Source organism: Plectropomus leopardus, chromosome 20 (genome assembly GCF_026936395.1).
Source record: "Plectropomus leopardus strain MGB_pleo_1.0 chromosome 20, ASM2693639v1, whole genome shotgun sequence".
NCBI classification, from domain to species: Eukaryota; Metazoa; Chordata; class Actinopteri; order Perciformes; family Serranidae; genus Plectropomus; species Plectropomus leopardus.
Genome location: NC_142195.1, coordinates 15,906,939 through 15,923,352, shown reverse-complemented (window position 1 = coordinate 15,923,352; position 16,414 = coordinate 15,906,939). Strand labels below are relative to the sequence as shown.

The 16,414-nt window shown below is 39.1% G+C and overlaps 1 protein-coding gene across 3 annotated transcripts in view; it reads right to left on the bottom strand.

Moving 5' to 3' along the window:
- aak1b (AP2 associated kinase 1b) overlaps positions 1-16,414 on the bottom strand; it is a 28,892-nt gene that overhangs the window by 3,644 nt on the left and 8,834 nt on the right. The window contains exons 7-20 of one of the 3 annotated variants that reach the window (XM_042508736.2): positions 15,902-16,034; positions 15,631-15,734; positions 15,207-15,289; positions 14,890-15,050; positions 13,903-14,024; positions 12,738-13,079; positions 11,777-11,922; positions 11,474-11,682; positions 11,294-11,383; positions 9,800-9,892; positions 9,467-9,574; positions 9,140-9,310; positions 6,489-6,596; positions 484-6,136 (exon numbers count right to left, since the gene is read on the bottom strand). In XM_042508736.2, the coding sequence (XP_042364670.2) occupies positions 6,036-6,136; positions 6,489-6,596; positions 9,140-9,310; positions 9,467-9,574; positions 9,800-9,892; positions 11,294-11,383; positions 11,474-11,682; positions 11,777-11,922; positions 12,738-13,079; positions 13,903-14,024; positions 14,890-15,050; positions 15,207-15,289; positions 15,631-15,734; positions 15,902-16,034 (1,971 nt within the window). In that variant the 3' untranslated portion in view covers positions 484-6,035. Of the gene's footprint in view, positions 1-483; positions 6,137-6,488; positions 6,597-9,139; positions 9,311-9,466; positions 9,575-9,799; positions 9,893-11,293; positions 11,384-11,473; positions 11,683-11,776; positions 11,923-12,737; positions 13,080-13,902; positions 14,025-14,889; positions 15,051-15,206; positions 15,290-15,630; positions 15,735-15,901; positions 16,035-16,414 lie in introns of those variants that run through there. The other 2 variants (XM_042508734.2, XM_042508735.2) reach the window with 2 other exon arrangements.

Genomic DNA, 16,414 nt, shown 5'->3' with positions numbered 1-16,414 from the left:
GTCTTACCTGAGTAGAATTAATGTATCTGAGTAGAATAAGAATTGGATTAGTGCATTACACAATTAAATCTTCTATAAATTAACAAATAATTTAAACCCTTACAATCTTACCCAAAATACTTATTTCGGATATCTTTGCACTTAAGACTGATGAAGAGCAGTTAAAAGAGTGCTACATAAACTGCACCACTTTAACATGATCAGAATCACAATGGACAGTTAAAAAAAAACTTGGGTCAACAGAAGCAGACATTTCTTGAGACATCTTTCTAAATCCACACCCCCAGATTTATTATTTTCAAACATGTAGTTCTCAGCCCAACTTTATCTAAGTTTTCTTTTTTTAAATATATGCTGAAACTTTTCCTTTTACTGACAAAACATTATGAACACAGTCATTTTGCATAATGTATAATTTTGTTGAGCCATATCAACCAATATTCTGGACAAACAAAGAATATCTGACAATCAATACTCAACACATTGACATTCACATTTGTATTTTATTTGCCATCCCTTTATAATTCTTTAATTATCTCACAAAAATAGAAGGAGCACACGATACCACAGTTCTGACGCAGGTTTGGGCCATAAAGACAAGAGGCGTCTCGAAACACTCAATAGTATCAGTTAATCGACAGCTTTCATTTTTGGCAAAACAACAGAGAAAATGAGGGGCTTCTGTTTCCACATCAGGGACAAATGTCACTACCTGCGTGGCTTTACCGATTACAACAGCACACTGGCGGCTACAGGGAGAAAGCTCGGGAGTTGCATAGGTTCAAACAGTAACTGCAAATGACTTGAGTTGTTCAGAGGAAGGATCGTAAAGAAGGATGATCAAAAATAAAACAAGCCTTCAATTGCACATGCAGCACCTACAGTAAATACACCTTGCAGACTGTTGCTTAGAAACCAGCCACTCCTTTGAGTTATCGCAAATTTATTTAAAAAAAAAAAAAAGGATGTACTTCAAAAATTAAATTGGGAGTTCTACTCAAAATACTCTCAGTCTTGTGCATTAATTAATTAAATTGAATCCTTTTTATTATTAAAGAAGATGTGAATAAGTCAAAAACTGGCTCCATCCAAGCTGGCACGACATATCAGAATGACAGCAGAAAGACAAATTTTGGTTGTGTTTTGGTTGTATTTTAAATATCCTCACAACGTGTAATTCTGTGAACACTAAAAATATAACAGTTTGACATGAAATGATATTTAGTTGTAAGATATAAGGAATAGAAGATGTCATAATGATGTTGACTTGAGATGTTTGGAGGGCATTGTAACCAGCGTCATCTGTCGTCAGTATTCTACAGCAAATTAAAGTTGGCATGAGAATTTTGTCCTGACATTAAATTATTATTATTATTATTTTTTTAATGTTACCCTACATCACACGCGACATTCAACTACATATTAATGTCCATTGATTTTCGTTGCCAGCTGGGGTACTTTTTGCACTTTTCCCAGAGTCTGAATTTTAAGGTTTTTTATTTTATACTGTTGCCTTGTCTTCCGCCATTCAGAACGTAACCACATTCTATTTAATACTATGCAAGTGGAATATATCCAACTAGCTCATGAAAACCAACTAAAGGGGCTATATGCAAAATTCAGAGCGTATGAGTTGTCTGCACACGGTTCTCTGAATGGAGGTGCCAACTCCATAAACAGTGCTTAACAACAGCAACAATGCTGACAAAGCTAACGATGTTAGCCAGCATGAAACCGGAGTGTGGGCTCTAGGCATCTGTAACGATGCCATCCCGATATGAGCGGTAACCGCCAAATGAGAGCAGTGCAAAGCAACAGCAGTGAGCTAGCCAGTGAGATACACACATGCACTATCATGCACGTGCAGCCCGACCAGCTTTCTATAACAAACTACAGAGAAGCTCAGATTGCAACACACACAGAGGTAGCGTGCCTCCATTCTCTGCTCATTACTCTATGTTTCACAGCAAATAGTGGTTTGCTGCTGTATTAATGATCTGAATGTCGCATACAGGACCTTTAAGATTTATGCACTTTTTACCATTAAACCACAATATGACTGATTTGTAGGGGTGGGAGAAAAAAAAAGAGAAAAAAAGAACTGTATTTCGATATTTTGCATGGCAAAATTGTATTGAGACATGGAGATCAAGTATTGAATTTCAACACAATCAGTATTGTAATATAAGTTAACACAATACTCAGTATGTCGCAAAATGTTTAAAATTGCAAAAATATTGTATAGTGATTTTAGTATTATGATGATATCGTATCATGGGGTCTTTGCTGATTTCTACCCCCTACGGATTGGTTTATTATTCAAAATTCTTATTATGCTTCGATACTAAATTAAACATCAACAACAAAAAACAAACAAAAAAACCCCCAATAAATTCTCATTAAACTTATCTCGACTATTTCAAGTAGAACTCACAAAAAACACTTAATTATATGAAAAAATGGAAACAAAGAGGTGGAGGTAGTCTTCCCGCCGTGATGGGAAGCAAAAATAAATTTGTTTGATCCTACAGAAACATCTATATTGCTGATTGGAGCTGATTTTTCAATCCCTGGGCAACTGACTTAATGTGTTGTGTCTCCATTACAAAACTGGCAGATTCAACCTTTCCACACATCACAGAGCCCCTCACACATTAACCTCATCAGACAAATTCTCTAAACGGTAATATGGAGCGCAGACTTTCAGCGGACAGCGAGACCGGGGAGCAGTAAGCCAATATCCAACTCTCAGACGTAGCTCTGACTTCCTGAGAGAATTTAGGGGGTGGGTGCGTGGGGGCTGTGCTTTCAGAAGAGATTTTAATGGCAACGTGACCGTCGCCATATTTGCAGCAAACAACAACACAAGTAGGCTACTGGAAAAACACATCCAACAATTCTGACTCCACGCACACATACATACTTATCATAACACTGTATACCAACACACATGAACATAACATTCAACAACACTGCCATGCTTTTTGATATGAATCCTGTGATCACTAAAAGCCGGTAAAGCAAAACAAAGCTTTACGAAGCACAATTTTTCAGAAAAAGTTCTAGTTTAAGCAATGAAATGAAACAAGATTCAAGAGGTTAAGCTCCCACTTTTCCAGAAAACTGTCGCCGGTTTTGAATAAAAATATAATCCTTCATCAGTTCGTGTAAACAAACATAACACAGGCTCACTTTCTTTTCACAAGGGGGTGGAGTAAGACATGGGACTCAGCCTAATCTCCGGGGTTGAACAAAGACTAGGATTTATCATCTATACATTTGAATGTACTGACAATAATTGAGTAGATATAACCAAGAAAAAAAAAAACTTTCTCAACACACAATTCCACAAAGAGGAATGAAATATTTATATAGAGTATTCTTCAATATTATTCAGTGATTATGGTGTCAGAATCATAGATATTTTTTTAATTATAGACTAATATTTATTTCTTACATTCATTCTCTAACACTCTATTCATATTAACATTTATTAACAGGAAAACAATGTCATTTTCAGTCATACATCTATCACATATATATGTATATATACAGTATATATGGATGGATATATGAGATTTCACAAGTAAAGCAATATGTTTTCCACAAGTAAAGCTTCATGACAATGACTCAATATATACACGGGAAGAATAACCAATGCTATGGTCTGGATAAGAGCCTGCAGGGGCTGCAGATATCTATTTACATAAATCAGGAGTGAACAAATGACAGGAATGTAGGAAGGATTGCACAATGCAGAATGAATGTTTTTGAGTTGATATTGAAACAAAAAGTGCAAATGAGTAAAGATCCTTTTTTATAATGTCTTATTAGTTTCTGTTAGTGCCAACAAATTACCTGAATATTTATGAATGGTTTCTTTCTAGATAAAAGCTACTGTATTCTACTATTACCTATTACTGCTGATTATTCAAATTATTTTCATGATTTCATGCATTTTCTATTGATATGGCACACTGCTATAAACACTGTTAAATGACCCTGATTTATCATTTAAATCCAAAACAATCTCTTGCTTGCCCCGAGGATAAAATTAAAAATAAGATCATAATTTTAGCAAAAAAGATTGGTTACAGAAGTAGAACAGTGACAGTAAGTTTTGGTATCACAAATAAAATTTGGCATTGAAAAAGGAAACATTGGCACGAAAGAAAGTTCCACTGAAAAATAAAATGCAGGTATTAAAAATGATTTAATATCATTTATCTTTTATTTTCTTTTTAATGGATTTGGACTTGTTTTCAATGACAATTTTCAGATTTTTCTTAATGCCGCTTTTATTTCAGTATGAGGTTGTTTTATTTTTGCTGATAGTTTTTTCTCTTTTCTTTTTTCAGATTTAACTTTCTGTCATCGTTTTAGCGTGTAAGGTGGGAGTTTAAGGCAAGGACATCATGATTTATTCATATAATCTGCGTACTAAGGCCAGAACTTCACTCGTCTGGACACGCAGTCCGCTCTGAAGCCTCGGGCACCACCACACAGAGCACAGCATACATTAATGTCTATCATGAGTTCACCTGGAGCTCCCAAACAGCAAGTATGTAAAGTTAAGTCTGGTTTTTTTCTGCTGTTGTTTGATGCTGGATAATTGCCAGAAATGTGTTTCAGTGAAGCTGACCTTTGACCATTTGGTTATAAAATGTCATCACTTCGTCTTTATATCCTATTCGACATTTGTGTGACATTTTGTCATCACTGGCATACGCATTCTTGAGATATGGCCAAAAACATGTTTTGTGAGGTCACAGTGACTCTGACCTATGACCAACAAAATCTAATCAGTGAATTGTTACGTCCAAGTGAACATTTGTACAAAGTTTGATGAAATTCCCTCAGGGCGTTCTTAAGATATTGTATTTACGAGAGTCGGAAGTACGGATGGACAACTTGAAAATATAATGCCTCTGGCCATGGCTATCGCAGATGTGAATGTATGACATAACTGACACTGGGAAAAAAAGGTGTGATGATTGTCCCTTGAAAATTTTGCAGAATGCAAAAAAAAAAGCCTGTGTTTTGTTTTGCAGTGGAATTTTTTTCAGTGCCAGTATTTCCTTATTCAGTGCCAAATTTTATTTTCAATGCCAAAACTTACTGTCACTGTTCCGGCTCCTTTGTCTGTTGGGCATAATTTATTTAGTTTTGTGGTTATATTTGGAGTTTAGCTGATACACTTTCTCCACCAGTTAGCAGTTTATTTACAGATTATTTTATGGCACTTTGTTCAGTCCGGTCAACACTCAGCGTGGTGTTTGTAGGATGCGTGGTTATGGCTGTTTTGTTTCCAGATTGTAATTTTATTTAGTGTAATCTATAGCAGCTTTAAATTGTTAAAGATATTCCATCCAACAGCCCTGACAGAGGTAACATTTATGCTACTGTGCAAATTGGGCTACATGACACAAGGTGTTCTTTTATAGTAGAAATAAACTGACCTCATCTGAACTAAATGGCCATTTAACGTTTTCCATGGTTTTTACTTTAAAATGTGCAAATAAATCTGGGGGAGGAGAATTTAAAAAGGCAAACAACGACAATTTCACTTGTGCACGATAATAACTACGACCACTTATAACTATGCCTATTGTACATTACAACAATGATCTTCTATTGTTTGCTATTAGACATAATGCAATATTGCTCAAACAAACTGGATAGCAAGAATATATCCTGATTGACAGAAAGATGGAATGGTTAATCGTTGGAAAGGATGATGTTAGTGAACTGGCCACTCTTTGAACCGACGGATGACACATGAAGAGTAGAGACGACAACAAAGAGAAAATGTGAGCGAGAGGGTGAGAGATGAGAGGCGAAGAGAAGCCAGACTGATACTGCGGAGAGGGCAGGTATGAAGAAGCACTGAAAGGCGTTTCTACTGTAGGAACTAGAATGGAGATGACAGCTGGGGCGGCGGGGGATGCAGGAAGCTAGCTATGACAACAGTGTTGATTGCCGTTATGCTATGCCAGTCTATAATCCAGTGTTACAGCTTCTACGGGGGGAGCCGCCTACAAGTCGATGAGCTGGTCCACCAGCAGCAGGGAGCGGGCCAAGCTGGGCAGGCTGGATTCAGAGCCGCCACTGTTACTGCGCGAGTGGCCTCCTGAAACTGGCCGGAGAGACAAGGGGGGGAGGTGGAAGGGGGGAACGAGACAAATACAGGCAAACAGAGGGAGGGAGAAGCAGAGGAGCGCGAGTCACAACAAGCAAACAAAGCAGTGAAGGAGGGGAGAGAGGTCGAGAAAGAGAGAGAGAAAGAGAGGGAGAAAGAGAGGGCATAATTTACCCATTTACTGGTTTTAAAACAGTCTGAGTGTGTAAAAAAGTGTAGGCACCTGATTGTGTTGTTATTTAGAAAATCAGCATTCAACTGGGGAATATGAAATAAACAACCAATTACTGTGTCTTTAATCCTAATCTCGACCTACCTGTGCTTCCCGGTGGAGAATATGAAGACTTACCTTGGGAGTTCTTTCGGCCCGTGACGGGAATCGGATCAAACTCGTCCTCTGTGCCGGCCTCTGCAGTGGCCTGCTGCGGCTCAAAGTCTGAGATCAGAAGAGATGAGTCTGCAGAGGACAAAGGACAGGTGGGTTGTTAGCAGGGTTCGTACAGTTAAAGGCAAAGTAGATTTAAGACGTTTTTAAAGGACCTTGGAGTGAAATTTAAGACCCATTTTACAATAACCAAAACTGAGGAAAGAAAAAACATTATGTCAACAGAACTAGGAATTATCTAACATTTGTCGACAGGCTGTCTTGGCAATTTCCTACTCTTAATCTGCATGAGGGATTCCACTGCCTTTAGTCACTGGGCTTTTTGAATGGATTTTTAGTTAGAAGCCTTAAATAAGGTCTGTGGTTAACAAAAGCTTACAAGACTTTCAGGATTTATTCGACAACATAAAATACCTCAGCAAATGCCCCAGGGGGAAATTTGAAATTTTTATTTGTCTTAAAAAAGATAGCTGCTAACAAATGGCTGAATAAGAATTCACATCGTCATACAAAAATGTGCCAACCACAGTTTTACAGCCTCATATTGGTGGTGATGCAACGGCAGTATGGTTCGTTTTAGCCTAGCAATTTTACCTCTGACTATTGCATTTAGGCTTTAAAAACCTGGAAGTGGTGTTCATTTGTGAAGATTATCTTGGTGAAAAAAACATGTAAGTATCATAAATGTTTGTTTACCACAGAGCTTATTTTCTAAAATCCAATGGAGAAATCCCAGGCCTACGGAAAAATGTCATCCCTGGGTAACTTTATTCCCATCGTGCCAAATTTTACAAACTTTTTGCATTAAATACACAGAGCCTCGTGTGCATTTCCCTACACTGGTTGCAGTCATGCTGAGAAATGTTGGTTAATTAACCCTCTTTTTTAAATGAATTTGCAGTTCCCCATGTCTTCTAAGGTACAGTGACAGTCAACAGACAGTGGATCTTTTGCTCAAAGCATCCTGGTGGGACAAAAATTATTGTTTTTGCTATCCTGATCTATGTTTCGTTACGCAAGAGGTATTCAGTAAATTATGTAAAAAAAATACATGTTACCAATTATTTAAGATTTTATAATGCAATGTCAGACAAAAACCATTCATAAAATCTTACTTCCCAAGTCTTCCCACTTTTATGACCTTTGAAATATTGTTTTGACATTTTAATACCATGTTTTTTTTATTAAGGAATTCATTGTTTTTTTGAGACATTTTTAAAAGGTTTTCATGTGGGGCTCCACAGCAGTTTTATTCCTTGTCCTGCATCCCACATATTTAGATGATGTCCCCCATTTTGTAGTTGTCAGAAGTCAAACCACTACAGGACAGATGGATTTCTAAAATCTGACTTTTATTTAATGGCTGTTAAGAGGCAGACAAGTCTGTCATCACAGGGCTGTGTTTAATGTCAATAAAACTGCGCACATATGGGTCAAGCACAGGTGACCATCACTGTGTTTACTACGCCTTGTGCAAAAGGGAAAACTGCAGTTCAGCACAAACTCACAGATTTAGGTGGCATATATTGGAAACTATCACAAAGAAACGGCAGCTACATCAAAGTTTGGCAAAGTACTGTACTTTTAAAATTGTGAATCTGTTGTTTTTAGTATCTCAGCATTGGTAATGTGCCCCACATTGTTCCCCACATTTGGTTTGTTGGGATCTGGTCACCCTGTGGGTTGTTGATGTAAAAGTGCGACAGCCAATTCTTGCCAGAAAAGGTTAAGGATTAGGAGTGAAAAGATAATAAAAAGGAGCACTGTGGCCATTTAAAAAGATGATTGTTTTTAATCAATGCACTGTAGAGGAGATGCTTCATCCACATGAATTTTAGGCCAACAATAAAAAAGACTCAGACCTTTGTCACCATGATAAACATTTTCATAAAATTAGCTGTGAAAACCATCGGAAGCTCCCCAGCGGTACAAAGCCTGTTTGATAAGATATTATGAGCAGAGATCAGCAGTAATTAGGATCATGCAGCTGGTGCACACAGTCAGGCTGTGATTCAGAGTTGGCAGCGTCAACGACAGTCTAATGCCTTCATTCACCAGCCAAGAACCAACAACTACACCACAGCTGTGGAGCTCTCTAAGTGGAACACACAATCGGTTTTATAGATTATTCAATTTAGAAGACGCACTTAGCTATTTTTAAAGAACTTGTTGTTAATGTGAGACATAGAAAATTTAACCGGAACAATTATTCTACTGTACTGGGGAAAACTAAAAAAGTGAATATAAAAAGTTTGAATTACTTTCCTTAAATGTTGAAACTTTATCAAGTTCTGAAGGTAATGATAATACATTATCAGTCAAGGTGACTTTTGATTACGTGAGTTTGTGAAGCTATGATGGAAAAGCTTTTGCTGCCACCCAGTGGTTGAGAATGTGAAAATCATCAAGGAAAATTGCATTTTTCTTTTCTACTACAGTATGAATATCACCTCTGTAAACCACACGGGCTGTGTTCTCCTTTAGGACAGAAATGCGAAACCAAAAGGGAAAAGGGGCTGCTTGATACTTTGCATTCACTTAAATCCCGTGAGTTTTCTGTTTTCCGTCTACTCTTACAGATTAAAAATCACTGGGGTTCGTGTTTTACAGCTTACCGGCTATTGGCTGTGCGCAGTCCCCAGACAACAGGCTGAAATCATCCAAAGCAGAGGCAGCCGAGGTGGGAGCAGAGGAGACAGAGGAGGTGGCACTGCTCGCTGGCGGAGGGGCAGATGGACCAGAGATCAGAGAGCAGCCCAGGAGGGAGTCCTCTGCAGTGAGAGGGTCTTGGGTGGGTCAAGACAGACAGAAAAAAGAGTTAAGTATGAAGAGGACAAAAGCATGTTCCAGTAAGATCTACAGGGATTTTAATCCTCCAGTTCCGGCTCATTCTACTAAACTGGTTGCAAAAGAGCATATACCTACATACACACACTACACACCTTTTGCAGACTCCTCCACAGAGCCACCGAAGGGATCAGACAATGACAAGAGGTCAGGGAGCATGAGTGAAGACGTGTCTGGAGATTTGAGTCCTTCAATGAGCTTCTCTGAAGGCCAACGAAGAAATACGAGACAATAAAGGAGACATACTTGAGCAAATACTGATAAAGACTTCTGAAGAAACATGTTCCTGGATTTTCTTCCTAAAGTCAAAGGTCTGTCATGAGTGAATACTTATGCATGTTTGGAATATAGAAATGTTACCACAACTAGGAAAAAGACCATAGAAAGGTCCTCATGTGTAATATGGATCCACAGAGTAAGATGTTTACCTGGTGCATCAGACAGTTCGAGACCGAAAGGATCTGGGACAACCAACAGTGACGATCCCGAATCCACATTAAGAATGGTCGATGGTTTTTCTACTAGGAAAGAGAAGCAGTGTTTTATTGTAAAAAAATTTAATCAATTGTGAAGCCAAACAAAAAGCATGATGGGAGAAAGCTGATTTTTACGGTTTGTAGTGCGTCAATAAAAATAGTTCAAACTTGATTTTAAGTATTTGTCTTGGCCAATTATAGCGATTAAAACCAAGTCAAGTGTGTATTTGTTAGCCGTAGCTTGTATTAAAAAGTCCTACCTAATATAGTAAATGAGGAAATACATATTTAAATTTTTCTTTCTTGTTGAGGGAAACATAAAACAATCCTGGGCTCCATTTCCTTAGTATAAAAGCAGCCTTGCCAGAACGCTGTAAATTAACTTCAAGAGAGTAACATCATTTAAATGTCGTAATTTCTTTCATTCTGACTGAGCCCTTTGTTTTATTCATGTGATGCTTGTTGGCGGCGCTTGCTTTTGAAAGCTTCTTAATGCTATCAGATTAATGGATCGGGTGCATTAACAGGTTTACTTTACATTGTACTCCCTCAGAGTCATACAGCACAATGAATTATGTGGCATCAGTACAACAGAGAGGTATTGAAGTGGAAAACAACTTCATTTAGTTTTACTGTAAATCTCAGTCTGAGCTGCCTTGCCTAAGAAATGCTGACCACTTGAACCAACTGCTGCAAGGAACAGAGGAGGTCATCGCCATGCGATTAAAGTCCATAAATAACAATTTTTTTTAATCACATTAATCGTCAGCTGGCATTCCTGTCTTTAAGAGGCTGTACTGGGCTCAGTTTTAAAGCTGGAGAGATGATACTGCTATAATATGGCACTTGAGGAATCCAGTGTTTCGATGTCATGTTAGCTTCTCAGGAAGGAAGTTAAATAACGCTCCAAAGTTAGGCTAAATTTTGGTGATGGAAAAACGGCTTGGCTATCTCATAGGGGTCCATTGACCTCTGATCTCAAGATATCTAAATGTAAATAGATTATTGATTCCTAATCAAGACACTCCTGTAATAATTCCTTATCAATAAGAACTTCAAAACTGTTTTGAAATGCAAAATAATGAAATTGAAAACGTGATTAAAAAATGCAATTAATCGCAACTAAATATTGAAATTCTGCAACTGATCACAATATTAAAAATTAGCTGACAGACCTATATTATACATTAATTGTTTTCCTTCGTTTGTGGTCCGATTGTTGCTCTTCTTCCACAGTAGTGTAATGGCACCTGAGTTAGAGGCATCTACTGCTTATCTCGATGAACCAACCCAATATTTGCATAACAGTAGTGGATGAAGAAGCGCATAAAATTGTATTTTCTATTGCAGATAAAATGAAAATTCAATGAAAAATGAGTGCTACATTTGGATGGAAACCCAAAATTCTGATTTTGTGGACTATCTAAAGAGAAAAAAGTGACATACCAGTATCTTGGGGTGTATTATCCACAGATGAGGCCTGCAGGCCTGGTATCAATGCCTCAGAGGATGATGCATCAATTTCTGAAGTTAGGTCTGCAAAAAAAGAAATTCCCAGTTAGTAAATACTTACACCATACTACTGCATATACACACACACAAACACAGTAGTATTAATCGTAGTACCAGTAGGCTTTTTGTCCTCAGTTTTGAATTCCTCTGCAGAGAGGTTTGAAAAGTTGTCATCGTCAAATGGGTTCCACGCAGGCTGTGTGGGGGTGTTGGTGGCATCGCTGGACACAGGAGCAGTGGCTCCAGCTTTGGTTTGGTCCTGGGCTGCATCACCAACACCGAGCTGAACAAGCTGGGCGGTGCCAGTTTGAGATGTAAATGATCTACGGGGGAAAAAAAGCACGACATATCATGAATAAAATAAACAGAGGAAGAACAGAGTTTGACTTTTTCTTCAGGTTTACATGTGCAACTCACTGGATGAGGGCAGCGTCTCCATTAGCTCCTTGTGGCTGCTGTGAGGAGTCGCTCACAGGAACTCCAGCAACGCTGCTCACTGCAGCGTCACTCGGTGTGCGTTGGTGGCCTCGTTCTTCAGTTGGCTTTGGAGAAGCAGGTGGAGTCTGGTCAAAAGGAGCATGGAGTGAAAGCAAAATACAGAAGATCAAGACAGTTCATGGAGGATCTCACGTCACAGAAACTCTCACAGGATGCTTAAATGTTACACATTGGTCCTCATGCAGCAACATTCTTCTAAATTTCTCTTTTATTTTCTCTAAATTTTCTGGTAAGAGAAAATATAAGAGAAGTCAACTCCAAGTGCACCAAACCTGTTCAACCACGCAAATCAGCTCTTATATAGCCTGCCTAAAACTGCACACAAAAAGGTCTGTTGAATATTTCAAGTAACCAGGTCATGATTTCTGGAAAGAGACATTGCTGTTGAGTTTTTTTAATGTATTTTTAGGTGCACCACAAGCCGAGTGCCATTTGAGAGAAGGCAGACATCTCTACAGCCGATATCCTTAACACTCTGCAACAAACAACAAAACAGTCTGGACTGATAAATAGCACTACATGTCAGAGTGAAAATATGTATTTTTATTTTTGGGGTAAACTGTCCTTTTAGTTTTTATGTCACTCAGTCAAATTTGGAGGCTAAAAGTTTCAAGAAACCAAAGACCAAAAAAGAAGGAAAATGACTGACAGATTTAGAAAGTAACAAACAGGGAGAGTAACTACCACAATATTTTTATAGTCTGTCTCAAAGTGATACCTACGAAAAAAACTGAAACAATGAATAGATGGATGAAAAGAAAATTGCCACTTGAAAGATTACAAACGAATAGAAAGGAAGGCGTTATAATGAATTCTGACAGCTCTACAGAGATGGTGGTGTTTAGGCACTGTTAAAAACTGAATGGTGAGCAGAACTTACCGTCTCAGCTGCTTTCTGGCTGATCTCAGTAGAGGCGGGTGAAGCCTGAGCAGCTGCTGGCTGAGATACAGGCAGTTGACCAGAGGCTGGTTTGCTGGGTGAAGGCTGAGCCGCTGTCTGCTGAGCCTGCTTGCGTCGAGCCGGGCGTTGAGGAGGGGCGGGGCTCGATGGAGTCTGAGCTCCCTGCTGGGAGGTGGCGCTGGCCGCAGAGGGAGGTGTGGTCTGTTGCTGAACTACTGGCTGTGCTTGTGGTTGGACGTCAGCCTTGGTCACTGGTGACACGACTGCTGCTGCTGCAGTTGTTGTAGTCTCTGCTCCTGAAGCTGCTGCTGGCTGCACAGGCTTCCACACAAAGGTATATGACAAACTCTGTTGTCACTTGTAAGGTTACATTAGAAAACCACCTTAACTAAGTCCCACAACTGAATTTATGTTTGTGTTTGGCTGACACATATTTTTATTTCTGTTATGCATTAGTCTATAATATGCTCATCACAATTTCCCAGAGCCCAAGGTTATGTTTTGAAATTTCTCAACAGTCCAAAACTCAAACTCCTAAAATAATTAATTTACAATGATATAATACAGATCAAGGAAGCAAATTCTTGAATCTTATTCTTAAATACAAACCTCTAGGTCCAACAGGACATTTGTGCAACATTTGAAGTAATTTCCTTAATATGTTCTTAAGATATCGCATTCACAAAAATGAGCCACACAAATTAACTGTGGTTTTGACCTTTGACTTCTGACCACCAAACTCATCCAAGTGAATATTTGTGCTAAATTTGAAGAAATTCCTTCATGACATTCTTGAGATATCGTGTTCACAAGAATGGGACAGACGAACAACCTGAAAACTCATTTCCCCGTCTCTGCAATCACTGTCAAGAGGCATAATAGAACTTTGACAATTATCAAAACTTTTGCATTTCATTGTCTGTCAATCTAACTGATTAATTAATGAAATTAAAATTAATAACTTATGTGACATCCTATACTCAATGCCCAACCTGACACAAAAAGCCAAACATGCATTATAATTTACTGAAGGTTTTTGTCTTTTTTCCACATTTTGATACAGAAAATTTTGACTCATGGTTAGTATTCATTTGCACCTGTTAAAAGCTCCTCTGTCTGTTCCGCAGTATTTGTCAGTACTTACCTGCTTCTGGGGAGCCGCAGCCTGACATGAATTGTTTTGTGACTGGACGAGTGGCAGAGCTGAAGTCTGCGCCTTCTGTGACTGCAGAGCTGCAGCTGGCTGGGAGAGGTTTAAGCTGACTCCTGTGGGACGTTAAAAAGAGCACAGACACATTACTCAACAGCATGAAACACTATTTAATCTTAATACCGGTACAGATGTGCAACAATATGAAAATCAAGCAAGATAAAATAGACTCATCGGAACATTTCTGGGGATTATATAATATGTTAAATGCTGATTAAAAAAACCAGCAAACTGATTTGTAACAGGTACAAAAACTGAATCATGTGTGGAGAAAATCATTACATAATAACTTTGGGCCTGTGGTTAGATTCCTTTAATCAATAAGAGTCTTAACCTGCTTACTGTGGGGGGATGCTATAGTACATGGGCTTATATGGATGTGTTAAGATATCAACAAAGTGTTTTTAGGGAAAGGGTGAACTGGTATGTGCTTTGCTGGGGAGGAACTCTGCAAAAGTTTGCTGGACAGATAATTTTAGCTCTTGGAACAATCAACGGGTTAGCAGAGATTTGCCAAGAAAGGCCATGCTTGCAATGCCAAAATGTGGACGCTAGTGGCAGACAGAGATGGAAAGAGAGGTCATGAAGATAAGCGACAGGTGACTTCTGACCGTGTGTTGAGTTTGTGCGTGGCAGAGTAAAAGAAAAAGACCTACACCATTTAGCAAGACAGCCAAGAATACAACATCAGGACCTCTCCAGACCATCACAGCTGACCAAACTTACGAGTAAAGTAAGCAGAAACCTTTTTTTTGTCCCAAATTCTGCATTAGAATAAGAATCCTGTTCCCATTGAGAATCAAGGTATTCGATGTGTGCACAGGATAAAAGGGATTCCTGTTTTTCTGCACATCCTTATTCAAAGCTTAGTTTCTTTTTCCGATGACGAATGGGAGAATAAGGACGGAGAGCTGTACGTACCCACAGGCTGAGCTGCACCACCGGGGAGATTAGCACGCTTCCGAGGGGTGAGAGCAGCAGGCTGGATGGGTAGGATGCCAGCCGCAGGCTGGGTATGGGCTGCTTTGGGCCTCTGGCGAGGGGTGATGGAGGTTTCAGTGGTGGGAATTGGATCTGTCAGTCTGGCAACAAAGGGAGCATGTCGGCCTTCTTGTTAATCACGGCAAATAGTGTTAACATAATTATTTAATGAGTATCAGAATACTGACTGTACCTAATTACTTCCACAGTGTTACTACAGCTTTAATGGTGATACAGTGTAAGCAGGTCATGCTTGCCTGGGTTTATTCTGGCTCTTCTTTGCTGCTGCAGCCTCACTCGCTTTGACTGGCTCAGGAAGTTTAGAAGGAATCTGAGAATTCTGGATTATGGGGAAAAAAGTGCAAAATCTTTAAATAAATGTATGTTGTGTTTCCACAAGACAGCAGCATCATTGACAACGTTACAGACACAAATTGGCATTAAAAACTTCCTGATTCTTGCAGTTGGAAGTAAAAACAAAGAATATCATTAGATATAACAAGCATTTTTTTACTGTTTGCAACTGATGAATTAGTGTAGATTTTCCTTCCACAGTGTGACTGCCTGCTCAGGGAGAATGTAAGAGATTCCACTGAATACGACATGAAAATCAATCCCTGATGAGAGAAAGCTAAGCATTTCCAAATATTTCAGCTGACGCTGGTGCTGAGAGAGACTGACCTTCACATTCTGAACAGGGCAGGTCCGCTGAGCTAGTTTAAAAGCAAAGTAGGACACCTGGTAGATATCTGGTCTTTTGTCTGGGTCTGGCTCCAGCATGTACCCTGAAAAAAAACACCACGAAGACACAAGAGTGACTCTTGACTCAAGCAGTAGAGAGATACAAAAGTCAATATGTTCATATCCACACTTTAACCACAAGTGCATGCCTTTGTGACAACTGAATTTGATTGTTGGTGAAAACATTAGTTATGTTTTAAGAGGGACTAACGAATGAGGCAGTGAAGATCATAAGAGTAGCGGGAGTTGTCTGGAATGGTGAAACTGCCATCGCAGATGGCCACCTGGCTTTCACCAAAGGGCAGAGTGAAGAAGCACAGTTTGTACAGCAAACAGCCCAGCGCCTAGAGAAGACAATCATATGTGAGCCCAGTCACACCAAATGCAGACAAAGACAGGAGGGGAAGAGAGGGGGAGATTAGAGGAGAAAATCAATAATAAACATTAAGTCACACAACAAATACCCTTCCCTCTCTAAATACAAGCTAGCATAATGTACAAAGTCAGCATCTTTTTAAGCTCTCTTTTTAAAGTACATACAATCACTAAACCTCATACATGTGCTGCTTAACAAGCCTTCAGGTTAAAAGGGTTAGTTCAGATCTTTTGTAGTTGGGTTGTATGAGGTACTTATCCATAGTCAGTGTGTTACATGCCATCAGTCTGCTGGCAAGCCCCTGTTTGGAGAAGCCAGCAGGAGGACAGACACAGAAGCTAAGCAATG